At 38.9% G+C, this 27,341-nt stretch overlaps 2 protein-coding genes across 2 annotated transcripts; both read left to right on the top strand.

Annotated features, from left to right (window-relative positions):
* The first annotated feature begins 1,065 nt into the window (after positions 1–1,065).
* Positions 1,066–17,707, top strand: LOC121179487 (immunoglobulin-like and fibronectin type III domain-containing protein 1). Its single transcript, XM_041034376.1, has 25 exons — positions 1,066–1,102; positions 4,659–4,781; positions 4,887–5,026; positions 5,284–5,383; positions 5,488–5,514; positions 5,743–5,788; positions 5,871–6,066; positions 6,604–6,717; positions 6,807–6,969; positions 7,109–7,381; positions 7,580–7,888; positions 8,810–8,934; positions 9,131–9,272; positions 9,376–9,669; positions 9,779–10,078; positions 10,405–10,581; positions 11,348–11,476; positions 11,622–11,930; positions 12,310–12,395; positions 12,508–12,700; positions 13,118–13,414; positions 13,880–14,199; positions 15,732–15,827; positions 16,779–16,967; positions 17,297–17,707. Exons 1-25 carry the CDS (start codon positions 1,066–1,068, stop codon positions 17,705–17,707), a joined length of 4,596 nt encoding a protein of 1,531 aa, XP_040890310.1.
* A 1,249-nt stretch (positions 17,708–18,956) lies between these two features.
* LOC121178678 (protein phosphatase 1 regulatory subunit 12B-like) lies at positions 18,957–26,575 on the top strand. Its single transcript, XM_041032955.1, has 7 exons — positions 18,957–19,312; positions 22,728–22,744; positions 22,851–22,989; positions 24,103–24,204; positions 24,611–24,661; positions 24,784–24,834; positions 26,170–26,575. The coding sequence occupies exons 1-7, from the start codon at positions 19,211–19,213 to the stop codon at positions 26,254–26,256; spliced, it is 549 nt and encodes a 182-aa protein (XP_040888889.1). The 5' UTR covers positions 18,957–19,210; the 3' UTR covers positions 26,257–26,575.
* Positions 26,576–27,341: the final 766 nt, after the last annotated feature.

Raw genomic sequence — 27,341 nt, 5'->3', positions numbered from 1 at the left:
AGATAGTAAAATAATTGCTCAACTAACTCAAAGATTAAAAATACCCTACACTAACAGTTTTTTGTGGTTGCCATCCAATGGTACTTGACCTAAAGGTGTCGACAGTCATCTCCAGTTTACCATAGCTGGGGGCCTGGTTAAAACGAGCTCTGCATCTCATATTAAGTTTTTTTTCTTTTTGTTTTTAGATTTACAAATAAAGTACAGAGTCAATGCTTTTTCACATTCAAAAACAAAACAAATCTACATGACCGCTCAGGACGAAAAGTTTGAGTTTCACTTTCAATCCTTTACTGGTAGTTATCAACTCGACCCCTACATAGACTCACCACGCAAAACATAATTTTTAAGAGTAAAGGGCATAAAAGAGATTTACAGATATGTGCATCGGCTTAACAGTTTGATGCAAAGACATTCTGCTCCTGTCTAAGTTTGGATCATGAGTAGTTAAATTGCTGGCACAGCCACATGACTCCACAGGCAGTTGGGCAGAGTCAGCCACTAGGTGGGATTTCACATTCCCTATTTACAGTGTCCCAGCCTATGGTCCCAGCATGTCTCCAACTGTCTGCACAGGTCATGCTGGAGTCAAGGCATCCCCAGTTTGACAGGCTGATGTCATACGGCAACGTATATGATACATGAGGAGAACCTCCAAGGCAGGGTTTCTCAACCTTTTCTGATGACCCCATTTCTGGTTCTCCCAGCTTCACATGACCCCAGCAGTTACAGAACGGCTGAGTTACATTTACAGAAGTTAACTCATGTGACTTCGACTATACTTGTGATTTATTTATCGTTTAATTGCGATATAGAACTGAAACAATTAGTCAATTAATTTCACTTAGCTGACTGACTGCAACTATTGTCATTATCCATTAGTCATTTCTAAGCAAATATATATGTATGAATGCCTTGCAGGAACCTTGTATCTGTTCAAATGTTCAAATGTAAGTGCAAATAAAATCAGGAAACTACAGACTACACAGCTGTGACAGCTTTTCTTTGCATTTCAGCCGCACAGTGATCGCAATTCTTATATGGTAAACAATCGACAACGCTGCAATGAGTTCAGACACAAACCAGGACCCAAAAGCCGTAGGTAAGTAAGGTGGTTGTTTATGTATCACTGTTTTTTGCTTTTGACTTTAATCACAGCACTGACAAAGATGTATCTATTCAGACAAGTCCCTTCCCTTTCCTAAGATATATATAATAAATATGTATTGACATAAACTGACACACAGGTTACACTTTTTATCCATTTGAATACAAGGGGTTTGTCTTTGATCTGGTCTTTTCAAAAGCTTTAAAAGCATTAACAGCTTTTTTTTTTATATCAGCCAAGAAAAGGTGCTTGCGAGGGTGGGTAAAATATAATTGCAAAAAGAGAAGGAAGAAATAAAGAATTAAACTCAGTAATTATGTTTGCTTAAGCACTCATCTCAAAACATCTGAACTACATCTGACATCCCTAATCCCACTCCTTGAAATGGAGAAAAGTGTACTGCGGATACACATGACTAGAAGAGTACACATTTCATTTTGTACCTCCAAGAAACACAATGCCAGAGTGTCTGAAAAAGCATTCATGCATGCTCTCAAGGCCTGGTGTCTGTGGCTCAGACTGGTTTATGATAGGGATATCTGCTTTATCCAGCCAACAAAATCTCACTGAAGGTGTCCTCAAGTCTGCTGGTGTCCAAATCCAACACTTCTTCCAGAAACAATTGGTATGCAGAAGCAAACAACTGACTGCTGTCCTACTGGGCTTGGATTATGTGTGAATCAATGCTTGAGGAACATGGTTACAAGAACCCTGCCTGCATTCAGATGATATAGAAGTAAAAACCTGCTCCTTGAGAAATGACACATACAGTTTGATGAATATTCAATTCTGATGAAGAAAGGGTAATTTTTCATATAAGAAGTAGTAAAATAATAAGCCAACACTTAGGTTACCTGTAAGTCTGATCAAATACTTTACTTCAAAGAGAGGAGCATCTGATTTTACGTAGAAGTTCACTTTGTTAGAGCATTTTAATTTGTTTTATGCTATTGCTGTTTTTTCATTGAATCTATGTTCTATCACTGGTTTTCTTACATGTGATTCCACGTGACTTTGCTTTATTAGGTACACCTGCAAAATCTGATGCAAACTAACACAACAGCTTGGCCATCAGAAATCATAGCTACATTATTACATGATAATTACTCGATACACATGAGTCTGACCACACCTGTCTTTAAACCGGACCTTCATGTCGATCTCAACTACAGACCTATAAGCGTTCATGACTGCATCTTGCACAACAAGCAGACAGACTGACAGACAGACTTAAACCTCTCAAAGTACTCAAAATCACTTCTGTGGTATTTCCCACCACAGATGTCTCCATGACAACATTTTGCCATGATGACACACACACACACACACACAGACAGACTCACAAGGTGAAAACAATACCAGCCACACAGTGGCAGTTGGCAATAAGCACAGAGTACTCATGAGTCAGAATGTCAACATGTTGACCTTCATCGCTGCCGGTATGATCCTATCGCAAGAAAGTCTCTATTTTTACCGACTGTCTCAGAGTGGATGGGAATGACTGAAACTGGGATACAGTGACCCATGACTGAAAGTGAATGTGGGCCAGGGGCTTAAAGTGGGGTGGCCCCTTCTCCATTTCTCACCCCCCTTGCTCGGACCACACCCATATTCAAACTCAACCCCACGGTTAAGTTCTGTACATTTCACAGTTGTGACACTATCACAGTGATAAAGTCTGTTCTCAGACAGACGGACAGAAAGACATTTAAACACCTGCCACAGTACTCAAAACCACCTCTGTGGTAATTCTCAATATATTGCAGTCTTGAACTGGACTGCAATATCTTGAGAACATTAGAAACATATTTCAATATGATCCAGTACAATATCACTAACTTCAACATCAATAACAAACCGATGAATTAACACCTCTCGGGACCTTTGCAATTGTAAGTTTTATAAAAGTAGAATATGTGGCAGAGTTGTTGTACTGCATTAGATTGTACAGATGTACCTAATAAAGTGTGCAGGAAGTGTCTCAAAGTGTGCGTTTACTATGACTTAACACATTTTGAGTCTCTTCATGAAGACCGGTATCTAGGAAATCATACATTTATTTTTAAAACTAAAACCTAGACCGCACACTTTTCTGAATATCAATTATTGATTTTAGGGAATCACTCAAATTTCCAAACTGCTGGTAAGTCGAGCCTGAGGACCAGTTGTGTAAGGTTGTTTAAACTGTCATCGCTTTGAAAAGTGGCTCATTTGTGGCCACTGATTCACCAGATAAAGAGACAAACCATTGAAAACCAATAGTGCAACCAATTAGGTGGTCAGTTGCAAGTGTTTTTTGAATGTGATTTAAGTTCTGATCTCTCCAAACTTAACTCACAAAGTTTAGAACTGCCCTAGTGAATCCTACGACTGCAGTATTGCGTATAGTTTAAAATCCCCCATCATCATTATTATTTATTTAACTCTGCACACAGCAGTCTGGTAAGTAATCGTGTGATCCGTCTATGCGATGCAGCAGTAAAGTCATGTTAAATGTTCAGGTCCCAGGGTGACTGAAGTGGCCCTGAGTCCTAGTGCTTGTGCAGAAAAAGTAACTGAGTAACAGATGGTGGTTTGGAGTTTGTGATTTCAACAGCTGTTGGATGAACTAAAATAAAGAGTTGTGCAGTGACTCATCCTACAGTGGAAATGTTAGACAGGACAAAGCTTGAAAAAATTTGTCGCCCTTCTCTCTTTAGCTGTCTCCAGAACCACAGAAAAGAACTGGTTCCAAGGTCTGGGTTTACCACTAAGCTTTTGACATTGTGGCTCCACAGCTTTGCAACAGCCTTTCTCCAAGCTTCAGAAAAACATCTCAGAACATCTTAAAAGGACGTGCTCTATTCTCCGTCATTTTTATAAAAGAATGATTTTGTGTCATTTTGACACATACATTTCACGTGCATATACGCTGAACTCTTTGTAAACTTCCTTGTACCATCAAACTAAAAAGATGTGAATAGAATATACTTTTTTTTTTTTTAGAATTTTAGAATCGAAAAATATCAACAAAATCCGCCTGTCCCAACGTCATAGGACCTTATAATAAAATAAATGACAAAATAACACCGTGTTAATTTACAAAAATACACATATAACTTAATCCAAAATACAGTGTCATGAGTACAGTTCATGAAATTACAGGTCCTGTCATGATGTTGTGGCTGTGACGGTTGGAAAAGAGAAAGGAAATATTGACCTCTTGTGGAATAAAGTTGTAACTGCAACCAAAAGCAAAAGCACTGGTGAAGATGCTTGTAATGCCCCTCTAAAGTTACCATGAATGCTTATTAATTAGTTTTAATTATTTAAAAATTAATGAATGAAGACTTGATTATTGGAATGACTTTTGAGATATCTGGCAAGAAAACTTCTGCAGTTCAGCTCATTTCTAACCATTTTAAATCCTAGAAAAGGTTTTGCTCAGGGAATTTTTAAAAGTGTGAATAATATATGTGACCTCCCGAAACACATGAAATATTTATAGCATTTGTGTTTTCTGTTTCTGTAGGATTCTTGAGTTTAAAATATTATTTTCTGGTCTTAACAGTGGCTATCAAGAAACGGTCCAGAGTTCCTGGGGTTATGATCACTCAGTATGTTGAGCAACTGCCTGCAGGAAAGTCAACACCTGACTTCACCCGAAAGCCAATGCCTGTGACTGTTCAAGAGGGTAAAAAACAACAAAAGCAAAAAGGGAAACCGTGATATTACCAAACACTATTTACAACTGTATCACTACTGTGTGGCTCTCTCTTTTGATTTTTTTTTATTTTAGGTAAAAAAGCATTTTTCAAAGCTATAGTTAGTGGAGAACCAGCACCAACTGTCACCTGGGAGCGTAACAAGGGCAACGTTGATGACCCAGAAAAGTACAAGACCAGATACGACCAAAGAGCTCGAGAGCACATTTTTGAGGTGAGAAAACAGTATTTAAATAAATTGCTCCATGTCTCATAAAACCCAAATTAATTTTCACCTAATACATCACAATTCACTCTCCTGTGCTCCCACACTTGCTGTTCTGAATTTTAAAAGTGTGAGGAAGACTAAAGTTAAGTATTTTGATCTGTCCTCAATTAATTAGACAAGCTCATTCTTCATGTCAATGGGAGACAGATGCTTATATTCAGCACCAGAAATGCAGTCTTCAAATGATAATATTGCTTTATCAGATACACAATGTAAAACCAGAGCAAGCCGACACCTACAAGTGCTTTGCCACAAATGAGTATGGAAAGGCTGTCTGCAGTGCAACACTCAATGTCATTGAAGGTAAGAGTCATATTTAGTATGCAATTTATGAATGGTACTGTATTCCGTAGCTATAACTTTTCTTTTATATTTTGTTCTGTTGTTGTTTTTATGTTGTCTTCTAGTTGGCTTCAAGAAGAAAGGCCAGGCAGGTATGAAGTTTACTACAGAACTAAAAAGGATGTTAGGTCTAATCCAGTAACCCATGATTTTCTTTTCGGGGTACCAGAAATTTAGATTTTCTTTTCTTTTCAACATAAATTTTGGTCCCAGCAGCAATATGGTGCATGGTTTCAAAGAATAACTATTTGGCCTTAAAGAAACCTGCATCCCATTAAATGTGTTAAAATTTACATTTCAATGTTTTTTTTTCCATTCAGCAAATGGACAAGCACCCCAGGATTTCAGATCAATGCTTAAGAAAACGTAAGTTTGAGTCAAAGTTGAACTTCTGCTGTGTTAAATGTCTACTGCTGTTAACGTCCTAAAACATTGTACTCTGTTTCAGTGTTGTTGTGACAAGAAAAAAGCAACTGCCACCAAAGAAAGAGGGAGAAATTGATCCAAAGCTCTGGGAACTGCTTCTCAGTGCACCGAAGAAAGACTATGAAAAAATCTGCTTGGAATTTGGTGTTACTGACTTTCGCTGGATGCTGAAGAGACTCAACCAGCTGAAAAAGGAAAGGGAAGATGAGCAGGCAAAGGTACTGTATGCAGTTTACAACTGCACATGAACTGTGGACCATGTATTCTGAACCTGCAAAATGTTGGTGAGCTTTTAAACAAACTGGAAAAACTGACCTACATTTTGAGGTGTGAGAGTTTATGACATTCACTTATACATAGAAAATCTGGTGGCCTAAATATTGCTTGGAGTTTATTTGTCTTTGGCTGACTTTAAATAACAGTCTGTAAAGTAGTGTTTCACTGCCCTCACATTAATTAGCAAAAGTCACAGGGTCCTGGAGTACAGCACGGCAGGGTGAGAAAGAAAAGTATGTGAGGTTAGAAAAAACAACATTTTCAGGAAGTGTTAATTTAATCTTTAAAAGCAAAAAAGTTTTTTAAGTTTAGATTTTCTCCTTCTTGTGCATGGAAGTTAGCTTTGCCGGAGGCTAAGCTAGCCTAGTGCATCTTAAGTAAATATCCAACGCCCACTTGCGCTGAAAATGTCACGGTCTCAGCAGTGAAGCTCAGAGCCAAAATCTAGCGATACATAGTTTTTAATTTTTCTTTTGCAGGTTGTGGAGAAGCTGGAAGATGTGAAACAAATAGAAGTGAAACCAGATGGGAGAGCTGAATTTAGCCTCAACATGAAACTATGGGATCCCAACAGTGCAATTAACTTATACAAGGTGGGTTAAAATCTATCCCACCATAATCAATTTACAATAAATAATAGCTCAAAAACGAAACAAATGCATGACTACTTTTCGCTCAAAAGGATGGGACAATGGTGCCATACAGTGATGATGAAAGTTCAAAGCATAACCTCAAGAAATCTGGGACAAAGTACGTTTTCAGCATCAAAGACCCTAAGCCAGAAGATGCTGGATTTTACCAGGTTGACGTTGAAGAAGCGAATGTTCTTACAACTGACTTTCGAGGTAAAGCATAACTACTGAGGGTGAAATAAAACACAGTGATTATATAAGCTGGTGGTCAGATAATTCAAAGCACATTTTTTAAAATAGAAGCCAGTCAATTTAATATTTATATTCACATCTACTTTACTTCCTCTCTTAGTGCCCGCTGTGGAGTTCATAGCCAAGATTAAGGACGTGAAGGCCGTTGAGAGCGAGGACGCCATCTTTCAGTGTGTCTTGTCAACACCCCTCAACACAATTACTTGGGCAAAACAGGACTCGTCACTCGAACATGGGGACAAATATGAAATCACTGTCTCAGAGGACAAACTTATTCACACGTTAAGAGTGAAAAACTGCAAAAAGGAAGATAGCGGAGCATTTTATGCCATTGCTGGGATAACTTCCAGCAGTGCCTCTCTCTCAGTGGAAGGTGAGATGTCATTTTTTTCATATCAATGCACACATTAATAAATAAATATTAATACAAACTTCATAGTCTGAGAGCTGAATAAGAACTTCTAAAAAAAAAAACTTACTTAAAAAGAATTTAACACATTTACTTCCAAAGCTATTTCAACAAAAGTAAATGATTGATTGTTCCTATTTCATTGTGATGGTTGTAATTCAGCTGATCCAGATGGCAGTAAAGGCCGCAAGGGCACCAAATCTGGGGATGAGGATGATTTAATTAAACTAGCACTGGAACAGCAGGCGAAGCTACAAAAAGAGAAAGACGACCTGGAGGCAGCCAGACGAGCACAGGCTGAAAAGGACGCTGCAAATGCAGCAACACTGGGGGATGGAGGAGATGGATCTGGTGGAAAGACTGATGGAGACAAGAACCTCCCGGGAGATGGAGATGATGAAAATAAAAAGGGAGATGGGGATGATAAGAAAAAGAAGAGAACTGGCCCTTTGGTTCCTGACACTGTTATAGGTAAAATACTTCTTTGTGTTGCGTGAAGACTGAATAGTGTCTATTTATGTTACAGAGAATAATATAAGGTCATAGTTTTAATTCCACTGCTCTTTTATGTGTCTGTGCTACTGCATATATTGTCAGCTTCGTTATATCGGCCTGCTGTCATCAAGTGTCCAGGAAATTCTCTTAGAAATTGGAAGTGGCAATGGCTTTACATCTACACAGATATAATAGGAGGTCTCACTAGTCCAGCACTGACATCACTAACAGTAGATTTTGGTAGAAATTGAGGTTCAATGGTCTTTGTTAAATGAAAATGAATATTTAGGTCCAAAAGTTTAATTTAATGATGATAATGGAGTTTCATAATATATATCTCCTGCAGTCCCCTATATTGACCACTAGAGATATACTGTAAACAAGAAAGGAAGCAGTTGTAAGGCAGGATGTTGCTATCCTTTACTTGCTTATGCCTTAGAATAGAAACTGCATGGCTTTCTGCATTGTGTCCACCTTTGTGTGCTCTTGTGCACTTAAGATTTTCAAACTAACTTAACACTACTTATTTGTACGGAACTAAATAATAAAAATGATACTCTGACTTTGAACGGAGTGAGGTCTAACTGACGATTCCCAATCCATCTATATTCACTTGAGAAAATAATATTACGGGGTTTTTTTGTGTTACCTGGACATTATACAAAATTTTAAATCCATACTAACAATAAGGTAAATCAACCACAGTGAATGATATAATAACTACATCATTTTTCATATGGAAAAATTTACCGTGTGCTTTAATGAATTTTTCCCTTTCATAGCTGACAGTTGATAACTTCTGTCAGTTCTAATGTAGCGTTATATTTACTGGAGGTTGAATATGGCCAAATACAACTCACGAAGTCATTGTCATTAACTTTTTATTAACTGTTGCAGATCGAGGAGTTCAGTTCGTCAGTGGGCTGTCAGATACTGTTGCTAATGTTGGCGAACGGGCAGAGCTGTCTTGCAAACTCAGCAGTGAGACTGCAGAGGGACGCTGGTATAAAAATGGGAAGCCAGTAAGTCAAGTATTCCAGGAGAATTACGACTCTGCCATGGCAGAACTACTGCCATGCATATCACTGTTTCCTGTCTTGTAAAACCACAAAGGTCCATTTTAATCAAAACATTTATTTGTACATTGCATGCTTTAATTTATGAAATGTTTGTTTCATGAAAATTGATTTTTTTTTTTTTTGCTTTTTTCCTGACAAGCTAACCAACGAGGACGGAGTAACAATTATCAAAGATGGAGCCTGTCACAGGTTGATAATTGACTGCTGTAAAAAAGATGATGCAGCTGTGTACCGCTTTGAAGCCGAAGGACGTAGATCAGAAGCAACACTTAATATTCAAGGTCAGGATCAAAATAAGCCTCTTGGCTTGGCATTGTTTGATTCATTTGCAATGGTTTAAAGAGGTTTGACTAAAACTTTCTTTCTTTCTCTCTCTCTAACAAGACCCACCAAAGATTGACAGTGACGCTTTAGGAAAATTCACAAAGCCAGTCATTATAAAGGCAGGTGAAACTGCAGAATGGAAGCTGCCATTCTCAGGTGGCGCACCGATGAATATACAGTGGTACAAGGATGATGATGAGCTTCTGCCTGCTCTCAATGTGAAGATTGAAACATCAGATTCTGAGAGCCAACTACGCCTTACGAAGTGCCAAAGGAAAGATAGTGGAGAGGTCAAAATCAAAATAAAAAATGAATTTGGTACAACAGAGGCAATTTCCAGACTTATTGTACTAGGTGAGTTGATAAAAACTTAAAGACTTAAAGTTTGCAGTTACACGACATGCTGCAAGTACAGAGATAAATATTTTTAGCAAAATGTGATTTCTTCTCATTTTGTCATTAGACAAACCCACACCACCACAGGGACCTGTGGATATTATGGAGAGCGCTGTGACATCAGTTGAGTTCAAATGGAAACCGCCAAAAGACAGTGGCGGATGCCCCATCACAGACTACATCATAGAGCGCCAACAAGTGGGGCGCAATAAATGGTCAAATCTCGGTGAGATCTCCGGCAGCAACCCAAGCTACAGAGATTCAGATGTGACCCCTGGAAGGAGATACAGCTACCGGATCAGAGCTAAGAATGCAGAAGGTGTCAGTGATTACCTGCAGACAGAGGACATACCGGCTGGTGTACTACGTAAGGCTTCAGTTATCTTTGTCTTATCTTAGTCTTTAAAAAAAGCTAATCTAGCTGCTCAAAAGCATTTTTGAGAACACTGACACAGGGAGGTGCAGACTGGAGAGAGCTTCAAAGCAAGTCTGTTAATATAAAACACCACTGTCTTCCAGTACACCATGCTTTAATTTCCAAATATTTCTCGGCTCTCTTGCTTGTTTCAGGCATCTAACAAACTTTATTTGGTGAATAAAGCATGATGTACAGGAGAATTAATTTTGGAGATACATTAGAGCAATATAACATAACATCATAAAGAGTGACAGAATTGCATGTTTACCCCACAGGTTATCCGGGACCCCCAACAGCACCTAAAGTGGTCAGTGCCTTTAAAGACTGCATCAATCTGTCATGGAGTCCTCCATGTGACACTGGAGGAACCAAAATAGTGGGATACAATTTGGAAAAGAACAAGAAAGGCACTAATTACTGGAGCCTTGTAAACCAAGGAGGGCCAATTACAGGTATGTCCCTCATTGCAAGCCACAGGAGTGGACACTCATGAGAAAATCCTTTCAGTAGAAAGGGCTGCCCTGGACTATTTACTTTCACACATGTGGCTAGTACTAATGTTCAGAATACAAAACTAACAGACTCACAGAAACAAGAGACAAGAGGACACAGAGATTCAACAAAATAAGAAAACTCTGGATTTACAGGATAAAAAGCTGCCAGGCAGCATAAAACAAGCGGAAGCTCTGTTTAAATATGCCTGTGGATACAGAGATATCATGCAGCCTCACTCTAAGTACTGGACACTGTGTCCTTTTATTTTTTAGTTAGTAAAGAAAAACACAATGTTAGATTATTTTCTGCATCATTAATTTGCTACAGTCAGTTATGTTTAGCAGCTCCTCTAAACATAAGCTCCACTGAGGTGAAGTCACACAGTCTTCTCAAGATACTGAGGTAGAATACAGATATGTTTATCCTTCAGATTTTAACATATTTTTCATACTTGAACCAGAGCAGACTTATGCCACCACAAGTACTTGAACAGAAAACGTTCAAATTACTTTTAAAAGAGATTTTTTTTTAAAGGGTAAAATTATATTTCCACTGTGTTTCACGAGCCTGCAGCTCCTACAGCACCCTCCTTCCGGTGCTAATTTACAGGAATATACCGTGACTGGCAAAGAGTGAGAAAATGAAAGCTTGTCCTGAATCAGCATAGATCAATGAATATTTTATTTCTGGTGATATGATAACCACTTCCTCCTCTTTCCACAGATACAAAATATGCAGTGAAAGACGTCTTTGAAGGGGCAGCATATGAATTTAGAGTGTCTGCTATCAACCTGTCTGGTGCTGGAGATCCTAGTATTCCATGTGACACAGTAATTGCAAGAGATCCAATGAGTAAGTCAATCACACTGAGTTCTTATTTTTCACTGCAGTTGTCTTCAATGAAAACATAATGATTTTAAGTGAACCAGTGTGTCACTCAACATAATGCTGTCTGTAGCTCTTTGTGTCATAAAACCTCACATTACTCTAATTTCAGAACCCCCAGGCAAAGTCACAGACCTGAAATTAACGTCCTCCAATTACACCACATTTTCGCTGGCTTGGACAAAACCTAAAGAAGTGAAAGGGATAGAGGATGAAGCTCTGGGGTACTACGTGGAGATCAGACCAATAGAGAGCCTTGATTGGACCCGCTGTAATGCCAACCCAATTACTCTAACTTCCTACACCGTGCTTGGCTTGAAGGCAATGGCCACATACTGGGTGAGAGTAATTGCCACCAATTATGGAGGTGATGGGGAACCTCAGGGCTTTGACAATTACATCATTGCCATGCCCCCTCCTGGTAAGAAGATTTGAAATTTAAATCACAAACCTGACAGTTTCTTCAAATTTAATGAATTAAATGTTTTCTCTATTATTTCTAGAAATGGCCTGATCAGGTTATATTCATTATCTGTCCAAAGCCACAGCAAATACTTGGGTTTTCCTCCAAAATACAACTGCACAGTGCACCCCTTTGCCCTACAGCTGTCAGAAATACTAGATTTATACAGCTAGTGAATATCCTGTGTTCTTTGTACAGGTTTTGATTTCCATGAGTATGTAAAATGCAGAGAATGAAAATATAATTTAAAGAACAATGAGAAACTACCACACAATTTACTAAATTGTATAAATACAAGAAGACTCTAAACATTTAATTCTAAATTTTACCCTTGCAGTAAGGCCAAAATTCAAAGACAAAAACATGAAGACCTTTGTGGTGGTGAGATCTGGAAACACAGTCCGTCTGAACATCAACTTTGAGGTACTATGCCACAGCTTTTCCACCTAATGAGTTCAGTAGAGAACAGATTTTACTATGTAATGTCTTAATCTGTATCAATACATTAATTTGATTTTTACCTTAATGTCTACAGGCCTCCCCGCTGCCAGAAGTCTGTTGGTTAAAAGATGGTATTCCGGTGCTTAAACATGTAACAATTACCAACTCTGATAAAGGCTCTCAACTGTTAATCCCCACATCTGAGCGGTCCGACACTGGCGTCTACACCATTACTGTCAAGAACCTGGTCGGCCAGGAGAGCTTCAATGTTGAAATCAGAGTTACAGGTGACACTCTGGAGTATTTTCACAATTCATTTAAAACTATGAATAAATACCTAATAGATAAGCAGTGCTATTCATTTACAAGCTCTGTTTACGTTGAAGAATCTCTATGCTCACTGGCAACATTCAATGTCCTGATCCAGCACAGTAAACACTCCCAATAACTTCCAGTTGGATTTACAGTATCCAAGTGTAAAACTGTGAAATACATTGATACTGTAAAGAGAAACTGAGTGAGGGATACATGGCACTTGTGAACATACCCAGCACTAAAAGATAATCTGAAATAACCAAGCCTAAAATAACACTGTTGGAAGATCGGTGGGATTCAGATATAAAATCTGCAAACTAAGCCTGTAATGTTAGTAATCTGTATCTCTGCGTGTCTCTCTCTGTGTCTCTGTGTATCTCCGATTGTAGATGATCCCAAGCCTCCAGGACCAGTGGAGCTGGATCAGAACATCCCAGGAACAGTGACTCTGTCCTGGTCTCCCTCTCCAGATGAGAAGAGGGATGACAGGCTACACTACATGGTATCCAAACGGGACTCCTTCAAACGCACTTGGAGGACAGTGGCTGACAACCTCTTCAACAATAAGTTCACAGCTGTCAACATTCTGCCTGGACGAGAGTATTTCTTCAGGGTGTTTGCTAAAAATGACATGGGCTTTTCACCACCATCTGAATCGCCTGCGTTTGGAACTAAAAAGGAAAAAGGTTTGTGCCTCCACTTCAATCACACAGGCAACCAGAAACTCTGCTTCAAAAACCTGACTGTGGGAATTTAACCACTTAGGTAGAACAGTATTCTTGGAATCATGTTTATAGAGAGTCAAAGTAAATGCGGAACTTGTGAGCTACTGTATTTTCCAGAAGTAAGAAATCCTCTGCAAAAATTCAGTCTTCACCATAATCTTGCTCAACAGTGTGTTATACCATTCACTCCATTTGTCTACACAAGGTTATTAAATTTTTAAGGGCATATTCTAGCAATTTAATATTACACTTTCATAAAGACATGGAACTCAGAAGAGAGAGTTGAAAAAGGAATTAAATAAGGGATGGTCAAAATCGAATTAACACAGGCCAAAATATCCAGATATTTAGTCTCTCAGAACAACCTTAGTACTGTCATAACTATCATAATTCTGTAAACCCTTTATGCATTTCTTTGCTTTTCAGAAAAGTTCAAAGTGAACCTGCCAGAGACGAAATGCTTGGACTTTCAGTCACCTCCATCGTTTCTCGTCCCCCTGAGGAGGCGTACAGCTCCACAAGGTTACGAGTGCCACATGAGTTGTGCAGTTAAGGGTGATCCAGCTCCACGTGTGACGTGGTACTGCAACAACATCAGCCTGAACACAAACACCAACTACCACATCACCAATGTGTGCGGCGTCTGCTCCTTGCTCATACTGAGGGTGGGAGCCAAAGATAACGGGGAATACAAAGTCGTTCTTGAGAACAAACTGGGGACAGCTGAGTGCTCAATGATGCTGAACGTCAGAGGTATTAACACGTGTGCAAGGTTAAAGAATCATACATTAACAAAATCAGTCTTACTAAAACAACTGAGTGTACGGTACGTAGATGAAACAAACTTCAAGCAAAATATGTTTCTTCACAGAGTGAAGAAAAGCTGCAACTGCTGGGCAGAAGTGGAACTAAAGGATTCCTTGCTGTGTTTTAAATCAACTGGACTTCATCTATTGATAACTAGTGTGATGCACTGCTATTTAAATATTTCAAGTTTAGAAAGCTCCAGAAAACAGGAATTGTGTCTATGTTATATTACATATCAAATGTTCCAGATATTTCATCATTCTGGCTCTATTTACTGAAGATGTGGTCACTGCAAAATAAAAAACAAAAAAAAAATGTTTTATGGTTCAACACTTGCTACACACCATGTCATTTTCCCAAAGTTTTTTTATCCGTTTCTGTTGGAGTAAACAGGAGATAAAATTCCATAAATGGGAAGCTTCTGTGTTTACAATGGAGGTTTGGCAATTTAGTGGTACATTCCTACTGTTTTGGTTCTGGACTGTTCCTTCCATCATACAAGAGAGGTTATATGAATGCTGTGTTTCTATACAAATAGAGAGTGGTTGCCATTGCTGGTGGTTTGCAATTAATTGCTAAAGAGAGAGTTCAGAAAACTGTGGCCCTTCAGTAAGCACTTGGAATGACAAGAGGCACCAGAAGTAGGTAAAATTTTAGTCATCAGGGAATCTTCTGATTGGTCCCAAACTCATTCTGCAGTAGGACAATGACCACAAACATACAACCAGACTCATAAACAACTATCTTCAGCGAAAAGAAGATTAAATTAAAGCTGTTCTTGACATTATTTCTGAAAGCATCCCCATTTTACGTTTGGTGCCTAAATACACAACCAACACAATCACACATAACTTGGGAACAACCACAGCCAGCTTCAACATTAAAAGGACTATTTACTCTGAACGTAATTCCTCTTTGAGTACTTTGAGCACTTATGATACTTATACTTTGAAGGACTTTTAGTTTAAAGACATTTTTTTATAGCTCAGTCAATCAATATGGATAATTGAATAATCATTTGAGTCAATTCTCAAGCAAAAAATCCCCAAAATGTGATGGTTCTAGCTTATCAAGAAAGACAATTGTATTTCATTAGCACTACATTATGGTGAACTCAAGTTACACCAGTTACATAATATGCTCTCACGCCCCCCCCCCTACTCAAACCAGCAGCTGCCTTGAGTATTATGGGGGTCCAATGAATGACTAGGTCAGAGAGTCCAGTAGAATAGACAACGTGATACCTTAGCTAATCCAAAGGAGAGACCACACTGAAGACACAGATTTCCCAGGTCTGTCCAGGTCCTCTGCTGCTGCCGTGGCCAGGCGCAAGTCAAAGAAGCCGAAGACACTTTCATTTTGTTGGAGTCATCGGCGCCACAGTCCAGGAGAAGGATAAGCTCCAATGCTTCTCCAGCTCTGCATTATCTTCGCCGTCGGTGCCTCTGTAATGGGCTGGTTTTGTGTGCAGCAGCAACGCAGCCTCGAACAACTGTCGGAGTCTCTGGCAACAATGCAGGAGAAGGTCGCAAACTTCCAGCAGGTGGTAGAGACGACGGACGCACAGGTGAGGTGGCTAATTTTGCCACCTGTGTTTTCCGCTGGGCCGCTCACTTCGTTGTGAGATACTTAAATTGTCCTAATTTGTTCTATAATATGTTGTAATAACTTGTAATTGTAATTAACTTAAAAACTACTTTACTTGGACGTGATGCAGGTGTAGTTTACTAAACGTATAATTTAAAGGAAAAAAATGGCTACGAGAACGGAAGTTACGTGATTTGCTTTCAAAATAAGAGTACTACCTTTGTAGTTTTTAACAAATAAATAAAGTTCGACACACTAAAAAAAATGGAAGCCAGACGTTCCTGCCGAGAACCCGCCCACTCAGATCAGAGCAATATTTATTATTTACCAGCTTTCACCCTTCGCCATTGCCTCCATCCACTATCCACAGTTACAGCAGCCGCTTACTGACGGAGCTGCTCTGTCCATGCAATAAACGGAGTCACCGAACACACCGCAACAGCGTCCCTAACATTAGCTGCTCCGGTCCTCTATCTGTATCAGCAGCGACCATAAATCGGCAATTAAGTCATAAGGCAGCGACAAAATATACTAAAAATGCTAATTAGTGCAAACATCCAGGTAAAATAGTGAGAAATTTACTTACCGAAAAAAAATGCAACACAGACTCCTTCGACGGTCGGTTAGTACAGTCTACACTACAACAAGCCATATTGTCACAAAAACCTATCCGAACATTGGCAAACAAACACGGACACTGCAGCCCCTGTCAACCGCTGGAGGTAGCCGGAGGCCTCTGGATGTAGCCGCCTTGCCAAACCGATGCTTTAGCAAAGAGCTAACTGCTAGTGCCTGTCTATGGAGCTGTCACTCAACGTAACCACGCATATCAAAAGCATATCAAACTTGAATGTCTGTCATTGGCTACTGCAGCAACTTAAATACCTGATCTAATATGTTTCATTACATTTATCCAAAAATCATATAAAAGTTCAATGTCGCCATAGAGGAGTCCTACTCAGTGATGTTCAACACGTACTGCAATGGCCTAATAAACCCATACAATATAGAGCTGGACACTCGATGGGCTGAGATAAAGCAGGTCTCCCTGTCCATCGAAACTCTTCAGGCCTTGATGAAAAACCAGAGTGAGGAGTTTGAGGCCATGAAGGAGAGAATGGTCTGTGTTTCTTTCAGGGAGCTTGTGGAGACTAAGCAGGCCATGCATGCTCAGGCATTAAAAGAAATGTTCAGTGCAGAAGACTCTGGATGAGCAGTTTTTCACTTCACAGAACTTCCACAGCGGAATCATGGCTCAAATGCAGAGTTTTCACTCCCAGGTATACCTCCACTAGTTTAACTCTGTTCTTTAAAAAACTAAATGTTATGTTTCAGTGTTTCACATGTATTTCAAGTTTGCAAATACCAGATGTTATTAAGATAAATAAATAATTGTGTATCTGTCTGTCTCAGTTGGTGAATGGTCCTTCTTGATCAATGAAACTTAAGTCTAATGAGGATGAACCAGCAGCAGGACAGTTCATCACCACCACAGCACAGATTTCCACCGAGCTGCAGGAGAAGCTAGAAGATGTTGAGGAAGTGGCTGAGCAGCAGGGTGCCAAAGATGGAGCGGAAGAGGAGGCAAAGGAGGAGGAGGTCGTGCAGGAAGCACAGCCACTGGAACACGGAGTGGAGAGGGATGTTACAGAAGAACAAGAGGGGCAAGAAGTCGCACCAGAAGAGCAAGAGGTAGAGGAAATTACAGGACACAGTGGGGAGCAGGAGGATGCTGGTGAGACAGCAGAAGATGAGGTTGCAGATTACATTATCGAGGGTGACATTTTGGACAAGTCTTTGGAAGAGGAGTTATATGAAGAGGTTGTGGAAACATGGGAGTCTGCCGGAAGCATCAGCTGAATAAAACAGTGAGACTGTCATGGACAAAAATGAGGAGGATGAGTAGTTGTGCTTAAAATTATCCAGCAGATTGAACACCTATAAATTGTTGCAGTACACATGTATTTTTTATAGTTCACGACTGTGATTTTAAAGTCTTATAAAGATGAATGAGAACCATTTTTACATGCAACAAATGATTTTTGACATTTGTTTTATTTCAAATGGGTCGGGTTGGCTGATGTTTGTGCCAGAGCAGTTATACATCACTGAAGAATGTGAGGATTTTATCACTGCCCCTCAGTTTGATGTAAACTTCTGTCTTCTAGTCTTCCAGCTATATTCAACCTTTTAAACTTCTTACTTCTCTTTAACATGCACTATGTTCTCATTAAAAACAGTTTTAAATTAAACCGTACATTCTGCACATGTGAATACATATGATTCCACTGGTACAAACTGTCCTCTTGTCATGAAGTTATTTAGTGAAAAGGGTAAAGTGCTATTTTCTGCCAGCAGGTGGTGCATGTTTACTTCCATAATGATGAAAAATAAGCAACAAATGTGATTGAGGGGTAAGGGACCTGTGTGTGTTTCATGATTTTTTAGTAAGGTAACAATTCTAGTTACAAATAGATACAACTATCTTTATGCCTTGCTCTTGTCATGTAGAGTACAAAACACTCAACTCTCTGTGACATCTTGTCTAAACTGACCCTGTTTTAAAAGCAACTACAAGCTCATGTCTTTTATTTTTCATGAACTGGCTGACTCTTGGGTGGCCAGGTTTGTTTAAAAGACACCGTGGAGTGTGGATAAAGTTAAAACAATTTAGTCTGGGAACTTAGCTAATTTGGAGGTTGGAGTAATTACAGTACATTAAATTCTCTAACTACTTAACTACTGTGTCTTAATTTTACTTCTTTCAGATGCACATTCTGCCACTTGTTTCAGCTGAGGAGTTTACCATCTCTAACAGCCTTGGTTCCCATTTGTTAAGAAAAAAAAATTGAACTAAATCACAGGGAATAACACTTCCTTGTGCATTAAAATAATAAGTTTGCTTACGTGTGCATTCAGATACACAAATGAGCTACCCTAAAAACTCTGTTAATGTGACGATGCTTTACTTTTCCATTTTTACTGACATGACCATGTCCCTTGAGAGCCCTTGTGAACAATACTGCTGTCAAATCCTTGTGTCCACAGACACACACACTACAGCCCGCCTACTCCCCAGTCCCACCACTTCCTCCACAGCTCTCACACTTGTGCTGTTCTTTCACTCTCATCAGATATGCAATGTCTCACCATCACATGAAGCTCACAATTGAGCTGCTCACTTCAACTAGGGAAACAGCCACATTGGATTTTTTTTTTCCTTCAGTAGGTGATAAATGTAGTCATCTAAAATCTTATTTGGAGTTTTTTTTTCTTTAAGAAGAAGTGTTTAACGTTTGGGAAGTTCAGAACTTTGGATCCCCCATCACAACTGTATGCAGTGGCTTTAGCAGTTCAGGAGAAATGTCATCTCAGCTTTCTCGCAACAAGGATCAGCCTCACATTAGAAAGTCACTTGCTGACTCTTCTCCGACTTCATCTGCTGCCGCCACCAAGAGCCTGAGGGTAAGGCCTGATTGTCTTTCATCTTTTCAGGGCCTGTTTAGTGAGAGGAAATGCCACAGATGACATAATGCAAACACCAACATGAAAGCTCTGTTAGTATCAAACAAATGTCTCTGTAACAAGCCACAGAGGTATTTCTGTGTGTTTGTTCTGTAATACTTTGCAGCAGAGAAGCGTTCCTATAATGATATGACACTGTTTTATGGAGTTATTTTGGTACTTCAATCAAGTTAAAAAAAATTGCATATGGTTTTGTGTCCAGTGTCAGTGTATTATTAATCAAACCATGCACTACACATTCTGTTTTGAATGAATCAGGTTTTTCAACAACTTTAAACTTTACAAATATGTTTAAGGGTTGTATTATGAAGTTATTTTGAAATACATGGCACAAAGTTCAGACCCCCAAGTCACAGAGACATTCTCAGAAGTTTTTCTTTATCTTTAAGATTGTGTAATGCTTCTAAGGACCTCTAGTAACTCACACAAAGTGTGAAACAAAATTGCATGTTGATGTGCATGAACAAGAAGGAACAAAACTTGAAAATGAAACCAAGGCAAAGCTGTAATGAGCAGTTAGTCTTATCTGTTTATATAAACTAAGAATCCACTTGGGAAAGATAAATAGAGAGACATGGAGGACGTCAGTGTATGAGAGAGGGGGCGACAGGAAGAGAGGAAGAGAAGAGAGTGAGAGAAGGAAAGCAGGGGGTGAAAGACAGGATGACATAGTACAGAGAGAAGGAGGGATAGAGAGCTTAGGACAGGCTTGTGGGAACTCAGACGCAGTATTTATGGATGTTTATCTCTCTGCTAGTCCTACGGGAAGCTCACATTTTCCACTTGGGAATAGCTGGTCAGCAGACAAGAAGTTCCCCATGGCCTCTAGCGAGGCTGGAGGACAGCTTAGTGACAGAGACGCTCATATACATTGGACAAAGTCGCAAAAGCCCACTTTTCCATCAGCGTCTGTTTATGTGTGATGTCCCTTAATCTAAACCAGAGCTTTTTCCAAGTCTGCATGCTGTATATCATTAATGGCCGTTTACCAAGCATTTCCAAGTGTCCAGAGAGAGCTTTAAAGGAGTTGACATCACAGTCTGGTGAAGATCAAGAGATCTGTAAATGTCTGAGCAGAGGCATATCACTGTGTTTACACATGGTGTCTGTAACTTGAAGCCCTGATTCTTCTTTACAGGAATCCACTTGCCGTCTCCCTGACTTTGTTGGACATGCAACTGTTCAGGCACTTGTCACCAGTCTGCTTTTCGCTTTAGATTATGTGATAGTGTCTGTGCCTAAAAGTAGAAAGTACAATGAAAAATGGAATTGAATATTCTGTCTTAGAATTTAAATCAGCAGGAATCAGTAATCCAGCGGAGCTAATTGCAACTAATTGCTACAGGCACAATAATTACCTGTTATAGGCTAATACATATTGATTGTTAGCAGTGATGGGTGTAATAAAAGTAAAAGAGTGAGTCATATTAGCTTTTCTTATGATTAACATACTGAAAACACATTTAAGGAGGGAGAGGTTGGGCTCAGCAGGTTGAGACAGAATATATGGCGATATATGGCGATTCTATGGTCTCTAATGTGTGTGTGTAATCTTATCTAAAAGCCTTTCTTGTCTCTTATTCAAAGCACTCTGAATTGCCTTGTTGTTGAGAGGTTCTATAGAAACAAGCCTATGGCCACGCTAGCAGTTCTGTGAGGCTGTTCCTAGGCACGATGGTGCTTTGAGCTAAATGCCAGCATAAGCATGCCAACATGTTCACAATGACAATACAAAATATGCCCATGTTTAGCTGATAATAATTATGATGTTTGCCACCTTAGCTTAACAAGTAGTATTTGCTAATTAGCACTGAACTGAAGCTAAAGTATAAAATTCAGTATAAAATTTGTACCAAATTTTATGACAATCCACCCAAAAGTTAGAAAAGACATTTCATTCTGGACCAAGACCATCCTGGAGTCACTCTGCTAGCATGGCTAGAAAAATAAGTACTTGTATTGCAGAGTAGAATGTACTTTTAGTTGTTCGTTTGGGAGAGGGAAGCATTCACATCACAACCAGACGGCCTGCCAAACAAAGCTGTGTGATTTCAACATCTGTGCAGTAATGAACATCTACTGAAATAGATGACAGGGTGATGATGGGGCTGAATGATGTGTTTGTGCCTCATAAGGTTTAGGTTGGTGTCAAGTTCATCAAATTCATTTTGACCCGGAACAAAACCATTTTCACCTGGACCAACTGAATGAGACCACATTCGACCATATTGGCCACAGACCGCGGCGCTAACATGGCTAAGAACTGAAGCACTTGTAGCGTTTGATGTACTTTTAATTCTGTTTGAGGGGGATGCACTTCCAAATTGGATAGAATCTGCTGTTCTAATTGTCTCCAACAAGTATTCCAAATTAAACAACAAAATACATTGTTTGTCCTCTGCAAAGACAGTGGTTTTATGCACAAACAGTGGGGACTTTTGTTGTCATGGTGATTATAATAAACATAGGGTTAAGTTTTGGGAACGATCATCATCATGCTTTAAAAATAGCATGTAGTTTTGGGGCACTTGCTGAAACAAATGATGCTGTCGTTCTTCTTAGGAGGACAGATTCTCTAATCGAGTTTAAATGCACTTTAAAGTCCTTTGGACAAAAGCAGACAGCAGACAGTAGAGTTCAGTGACTTAAAGTGATGCTTGAAAATCTGTCAGCACACATTCTGCATAACCTCTTCCACTGTAAAAGGCAATAATGAACAAACTGTGAATGTCACTGCCAGGGCTATTGCCTTTTTTGGATGTGTTTAGTTATCTGTGCTTGTCAGTTTATTTAAAGAATCATTTCCTCTCTTGGCCTAGTGTTACAGATGGCCATAAACCTTTTCTTAGAAAACTGAAAACAACATTTTTCATGTGAACTGCCTGTTAGGATCACTTTTGCACAGGAGACTTTTGCCACATACTTACTTTCAAGATGATGACGAATGTACTTGCTGACGTTGTACATGTAATAAAATATGTCCTGTGTGCACATTGACTGTATGTTTATGATATTATGCAGAGGGAATGTTTAGCATGATACAAAATACAACCTCATTTGTGGATTTGATTCCACATTTCACTTAATAAATCTCACATTACAACCAAACAGTCTGTCAAATACATGATGAAGTCAAGCTGATGTTTTCATCTACTGAAATAGAGGATGGGATCATGATGGAGGTGAATGACTTGGTTTTACCATGTAAGGTTTTAATTGGGGTTGAATACAGCTGAAACCTTGGTTAGGATGATCAGGAATGTCCTTACAAAACCTGACATTCTCATTATTTATTTTCATTTGTTATTTTTGATCAGATAACGGTCCATTCTAAAACATGTCTCTTCTGTTTCAGCATGAGAGACTGTCTCGGTAAGCATCCTCTAATTTAATTCATTCAATTAATATACAAAGGATATCATCGCTAACTGAGCTAAATCTGTATGTTGAATGCTTTATACCTCTTTTTTGTTTTCAGATTGAGCTCATCTGGACCGTCCGACGCTTCCAACAACACAGCAACAAACCACGCTGAATCCTACTTCTTACGGAGGGAGAACAGACTATCTGCGAGGAAAAAGGCAGAAGAAGAGACAGCAAACAATGACTATAAAAAGGCAGGCGATGCAACTTGAATGCTGATGCACAATATTTCTAGTGGCTGTTCTTGATTCACAGAGAGGGTCTGTTGCTGCTACTTTACCAGCCAACTAAGTGCTCCACTAACCAAACCAAAATATCTCAACCACTTAGTGGAGGAATCTTTACTTTAGTCAACCCGCAGTTTTCAGCACATGGCTTCCATCATGGTGTCTTACAGAGTTGATAAAAGGATAAACTACATAAGATGGCTGAGTGTTTGTCAGTTATCCAATGAAAATGAATGTCACAAAAGCCCAGCCTCCAAAGAATTCTGCACTTCCAGCACAGAAATGTCAAAACAAAGGTACACAACAAAACAAATTATAAAATTAAACAAATAATGTGATAAACTTTCAGCTTTAATGTGATAAATTGTCAGTTTAAAAAAAAAAATCTCTGTTTTATTATCTGTGTTTTCTGACATTTGGTTGGACAAAAAAATCCATTTGAAGTAGGAGCAAAAGTCCATAGCTGCTCTGTGAGCCTATCCTTAAGCACAGTGGTGCTTTGAGCAAAATTCTAGTGCTAGCAAGGTAATAAGTTCACAGCATACTGATGTTTAGCAGGTATCATGTTTACACTGTTTACACCGTGTAAGTTTAGCAGGTAGTGTGCTAACATTTGCTAATTACCACTAAACACAAAGTACAGCTCAAGTTGACCGCAGTGTCAGTAGTTTTGCAGCTATATGATCATAAACCAAAGTAGGGGACAAATAAAAATGTTGACCTGATCATGGTGCTACAGAAAAGGTCAGGGGATCAACAAATTACAATTACACATTATAATTCAGTGGTACAAGATGAAAAGGATCATCAGAGGCATTAGGATTCATCATCTGGGCACTGTGGACACACGGTATACAAATTTAATGGCAAGCCATTGAATTATTATCTCCCCAGCAACCAAAAATGTCAAGCTCATGATGAATAATGAAAATAATCATTACTCACCTTCCTAATAAACACTGAAAAAACAAAGCGTCACAGTGGCTATTGATGTCCATGTTTGTTAGTCTGTCTGCTGTATAAAAAAAAAAAAGCACTTAATTATTCCTTTGGAAATCCTAACCAGTGCATATTTTGCAGATGTATGAAAAGGCACTGGCTACTAATCAAAGGCTCAAGTCCAGGCTGGAGACAAGTAAACAGGAACTCGTCATGATTCAGGACCAGCTGCAGAGAGCTCAGGTACTGTACAGCACATAATGTAGGCAACAGTTAATCTGCCCAATCCAGATTCACGGGCATTAAAGAACTGAGGGGAATGTTTGCTGAAGGGGCAACTGAAAAAGTGACTAAAATCTGATTTTTCTTGTCATTACACACAGAAATGTCTTCCACATATTCTTATGACACGCCAAGTAATAATGTAATCAGAAAGAAATGTGACACGAAAAATAGCAGTTATAGAAGGAAGCTGCGGTGTCGTTACTGTAATGTGTCAGGTCTGAATTTGGGAATAATGCCCCAACTTTCTAGTTTCTGTGTGTGTGACTGTGGGTATATTGGATATTTTATATCAGACACATGTGAGACCCAAAATGACACAGCTTTGCGCTATAAAGCCTTTTATAATAACCTTTCATTGCTGCAGAGGGGAAGACCGGGGGACTGTGGCTCCAACATGCTCGAGACAGAAAAAAAGGTATGAACTCGTCCTCATGATGAAACTGTCCTAGTGCAGTCATGGCAAAATGTTTTTAGTTAAATGTTAATAATTTATCTTTATTTATTTTAATTATCTTAATTAAATGTTCTTCTTCGTAGGCAAGTTGGAGTCTAAAAAAGAAGATAACAGATATGGAAGAACAGTTGAAGGTAACTGAGACGTTTAAAAAACAAATACTTTTTACACTTTTACATGCTAGTGGTTAAGAATATGGCAGGTACTTTAACCCAGGAAAAAGTTAAGATTATTTGACATGAGAAAAAAAGCAAACTAACAAATCCATACAGTGCAAAGTGTGTGTGCCACGGTACTATCTGCTCTGTCGACAGTGGCTTTAGGTGACATCATTTGTCACTGTTATGCTCTGTTGGCTGTGGAATGTGTGAGCACTTTGACACTGCAGTGAGTGAGCCATCAGTATTCATCTACAGTCTAATGTCCACTGAGGACGCAAACAAAAACCTCTTGTTATCTGTGAATGAGAGCTCTAAACAAACGAAGTCTGAAAATAGACGTTCGCAACAGAGAAGCACTGTTATATGTATTTAAATGAGCAAGTATATTTGTGTCTGTGACAGTGAATGCGAGCATACAAGACTTTGTGTGTGTGGGTGTGTTTGTGTGTGTGTGCAGACATCATCGTATTTGTTTTATTATAATTAATTGCCCAGATTCATCTGGATCAGATGACCTCTTTTTTTGTAAAGCCAATTTCCTTTCTGGACGGCAGCAGGAACAGAGCTCAGATATAATGAGGTGCTTCTTTACAATAAGATCTGGATTTCAATTTAACACTACATTGTCAAATTGAATCTTCAGAATAGACTTGATATTAAAAATGGGAAAATGGTGTCTGGTACGTCTTTCTCTGAGCTCCTCTAACATAGAGACAGAGCTGCATTATACTCTAAAAGAACACACTTTCCTTTCTGCATGAGTCAGAAAAGTAAAATAGCTCCAGCCTTCACTGCTCTACCTGTGTTCAGATTTACTTTGGACTGTGAGGTTATTTGATCGAGGCCTCAAAACCGTTAAAAGAAAATGTAAAAGATTAGTTTTTTGAATGAGTAAACATAAACATCATTTGTCTATGAAATACTTTTGCGGCATAATCTGTGTCCAAGTTAAAGAATTCATCTGATACTAAGTGAAATGAAAATCAGAAATAAACAATACAACATTTATGTCAGTGCAACAGTAAAGCTGGACTGAGCAACTTCACATTTTGGGATCTCCAAACAGATGCTAGAAAAATGTCTGATAAATTTGAACTCATCAATCAAATCAGTATTATCACAGAATCTTCACTGCTTGATCAATCCCAAAATATAAATTGACTCAAAATACAAGTAAGGGAACATGAACATGTCTCAAATATGCTAGGCTTATGGCACGTACCCAGTCAGTAATGAGCCCTCCCGGTTATGACCAAAATGGGATTTTACGTCTATGCTCTCTTTACTTGTCTCATGCTCTCTTTTCAGGTCAAAGCAGAGCTTAAGATGGAGAACCAGAGACTGAAGGATGAAAATGGAGCTTTAATCCGTGTCATCACTAAACTGTCCAAGTGAGAAAAGGTCAGAGGAAGGAGAGAAGAAGAGGAAAGAATACCAGAAGCCATTTTTATATCTATACCATGTGTGCTTTGTCTTACATTTATCTGATCCTCAAAAAGAATGTATGTACATGGTTTTCAGTCATTTTGGAGACTTGGTTGATGACTGAGGTGTGTTTAAGAAGCAGGCTGCTTTCCCATTGTCTGTTGAGTGACTGACATCTGCAGGCCTAAGGACACATTTCACATTTGTTGTCAAAGTTCCCCTAAATGTATTGTATTTAAAGAAGTAAAACATTCCCAGACAGAAAATACAATAAATTAAATTTTATACTTTATATTCCTTAAATATTTCTACATAAAGACAAATGCCAGCATGAACAGTTCTTGTGTTTTACTCCACTGTGTTTATATGGGCAAATTAGCCAGGTGAAAACCATTTATAAAACTGCATAATCCTATCATGAATACCCCTGCATACATAAATGGACAAAATATTGCGGGTATGGCCAGGGAGATATTGCCATGGAAACTGCAATATTTGGTCCATTCTATATGCAGGCCCTGAAACCCAGCTCTGAGCTATCAGGGACAGCAAATGATGGATGAGCTGCAATTCTCAGCAACATGGGAGAGTCATCTTTGATTTAAGAGCTTTACCTTGAAGTATGATGCCACCAGTGACAGGCTTTTCCTCTTAACCTGCAATATAAAAACAATCAGCTGTGTAAAATGTGAGCTCAGGAAGAAAAATGCCTCCTGTTGCCTCATAACTGTCAGCACTAAAGCAAAATCAGACTTAAAAACCCATCAGGGACATGAAATATCAATCAATCAGTTATCATCTCATTTTCATTGGCCTTAAATGTCTCTCTTTTTTTTTTTACATGTCATAATTGACAAAAGAATTTCACCTCAAGGGCAATTTAGTAGCTGCTTTAGATGATGAGGTGGTGAAAGTGAAATTATTATTATTATTCTGTTGGCTGCTGCTTCCAAGTTCAAGAATTTGAACCTCGGCTTTTAATGTTTAGCCAATATGAATGAGAAGTACTTAAAAAATGGAAATATCTACATTTCCATGACAACTGTGCAAACGTC

The sequence above is a fragment of the Toxotes jaculatrix genome, chromosome 3 (assembly GCF_017976425.1).
Source record: "Toxotes jaculatrix isolate fToxJac2 chromosome 3, fToxJac2.pri, whole genome shotgun sequence".
Taxonomy (NCBI): Eukaryota; Metazoa; Chordata; class Actinopteri; family Toxotidae; genus Toxotes; species Toxotes jaculatrix.
The sequence above is the reverse complement of the archived record's forward strand: the minus strand, read 5'-3'. Positions and strand labels throughout refer to the sequence as shown.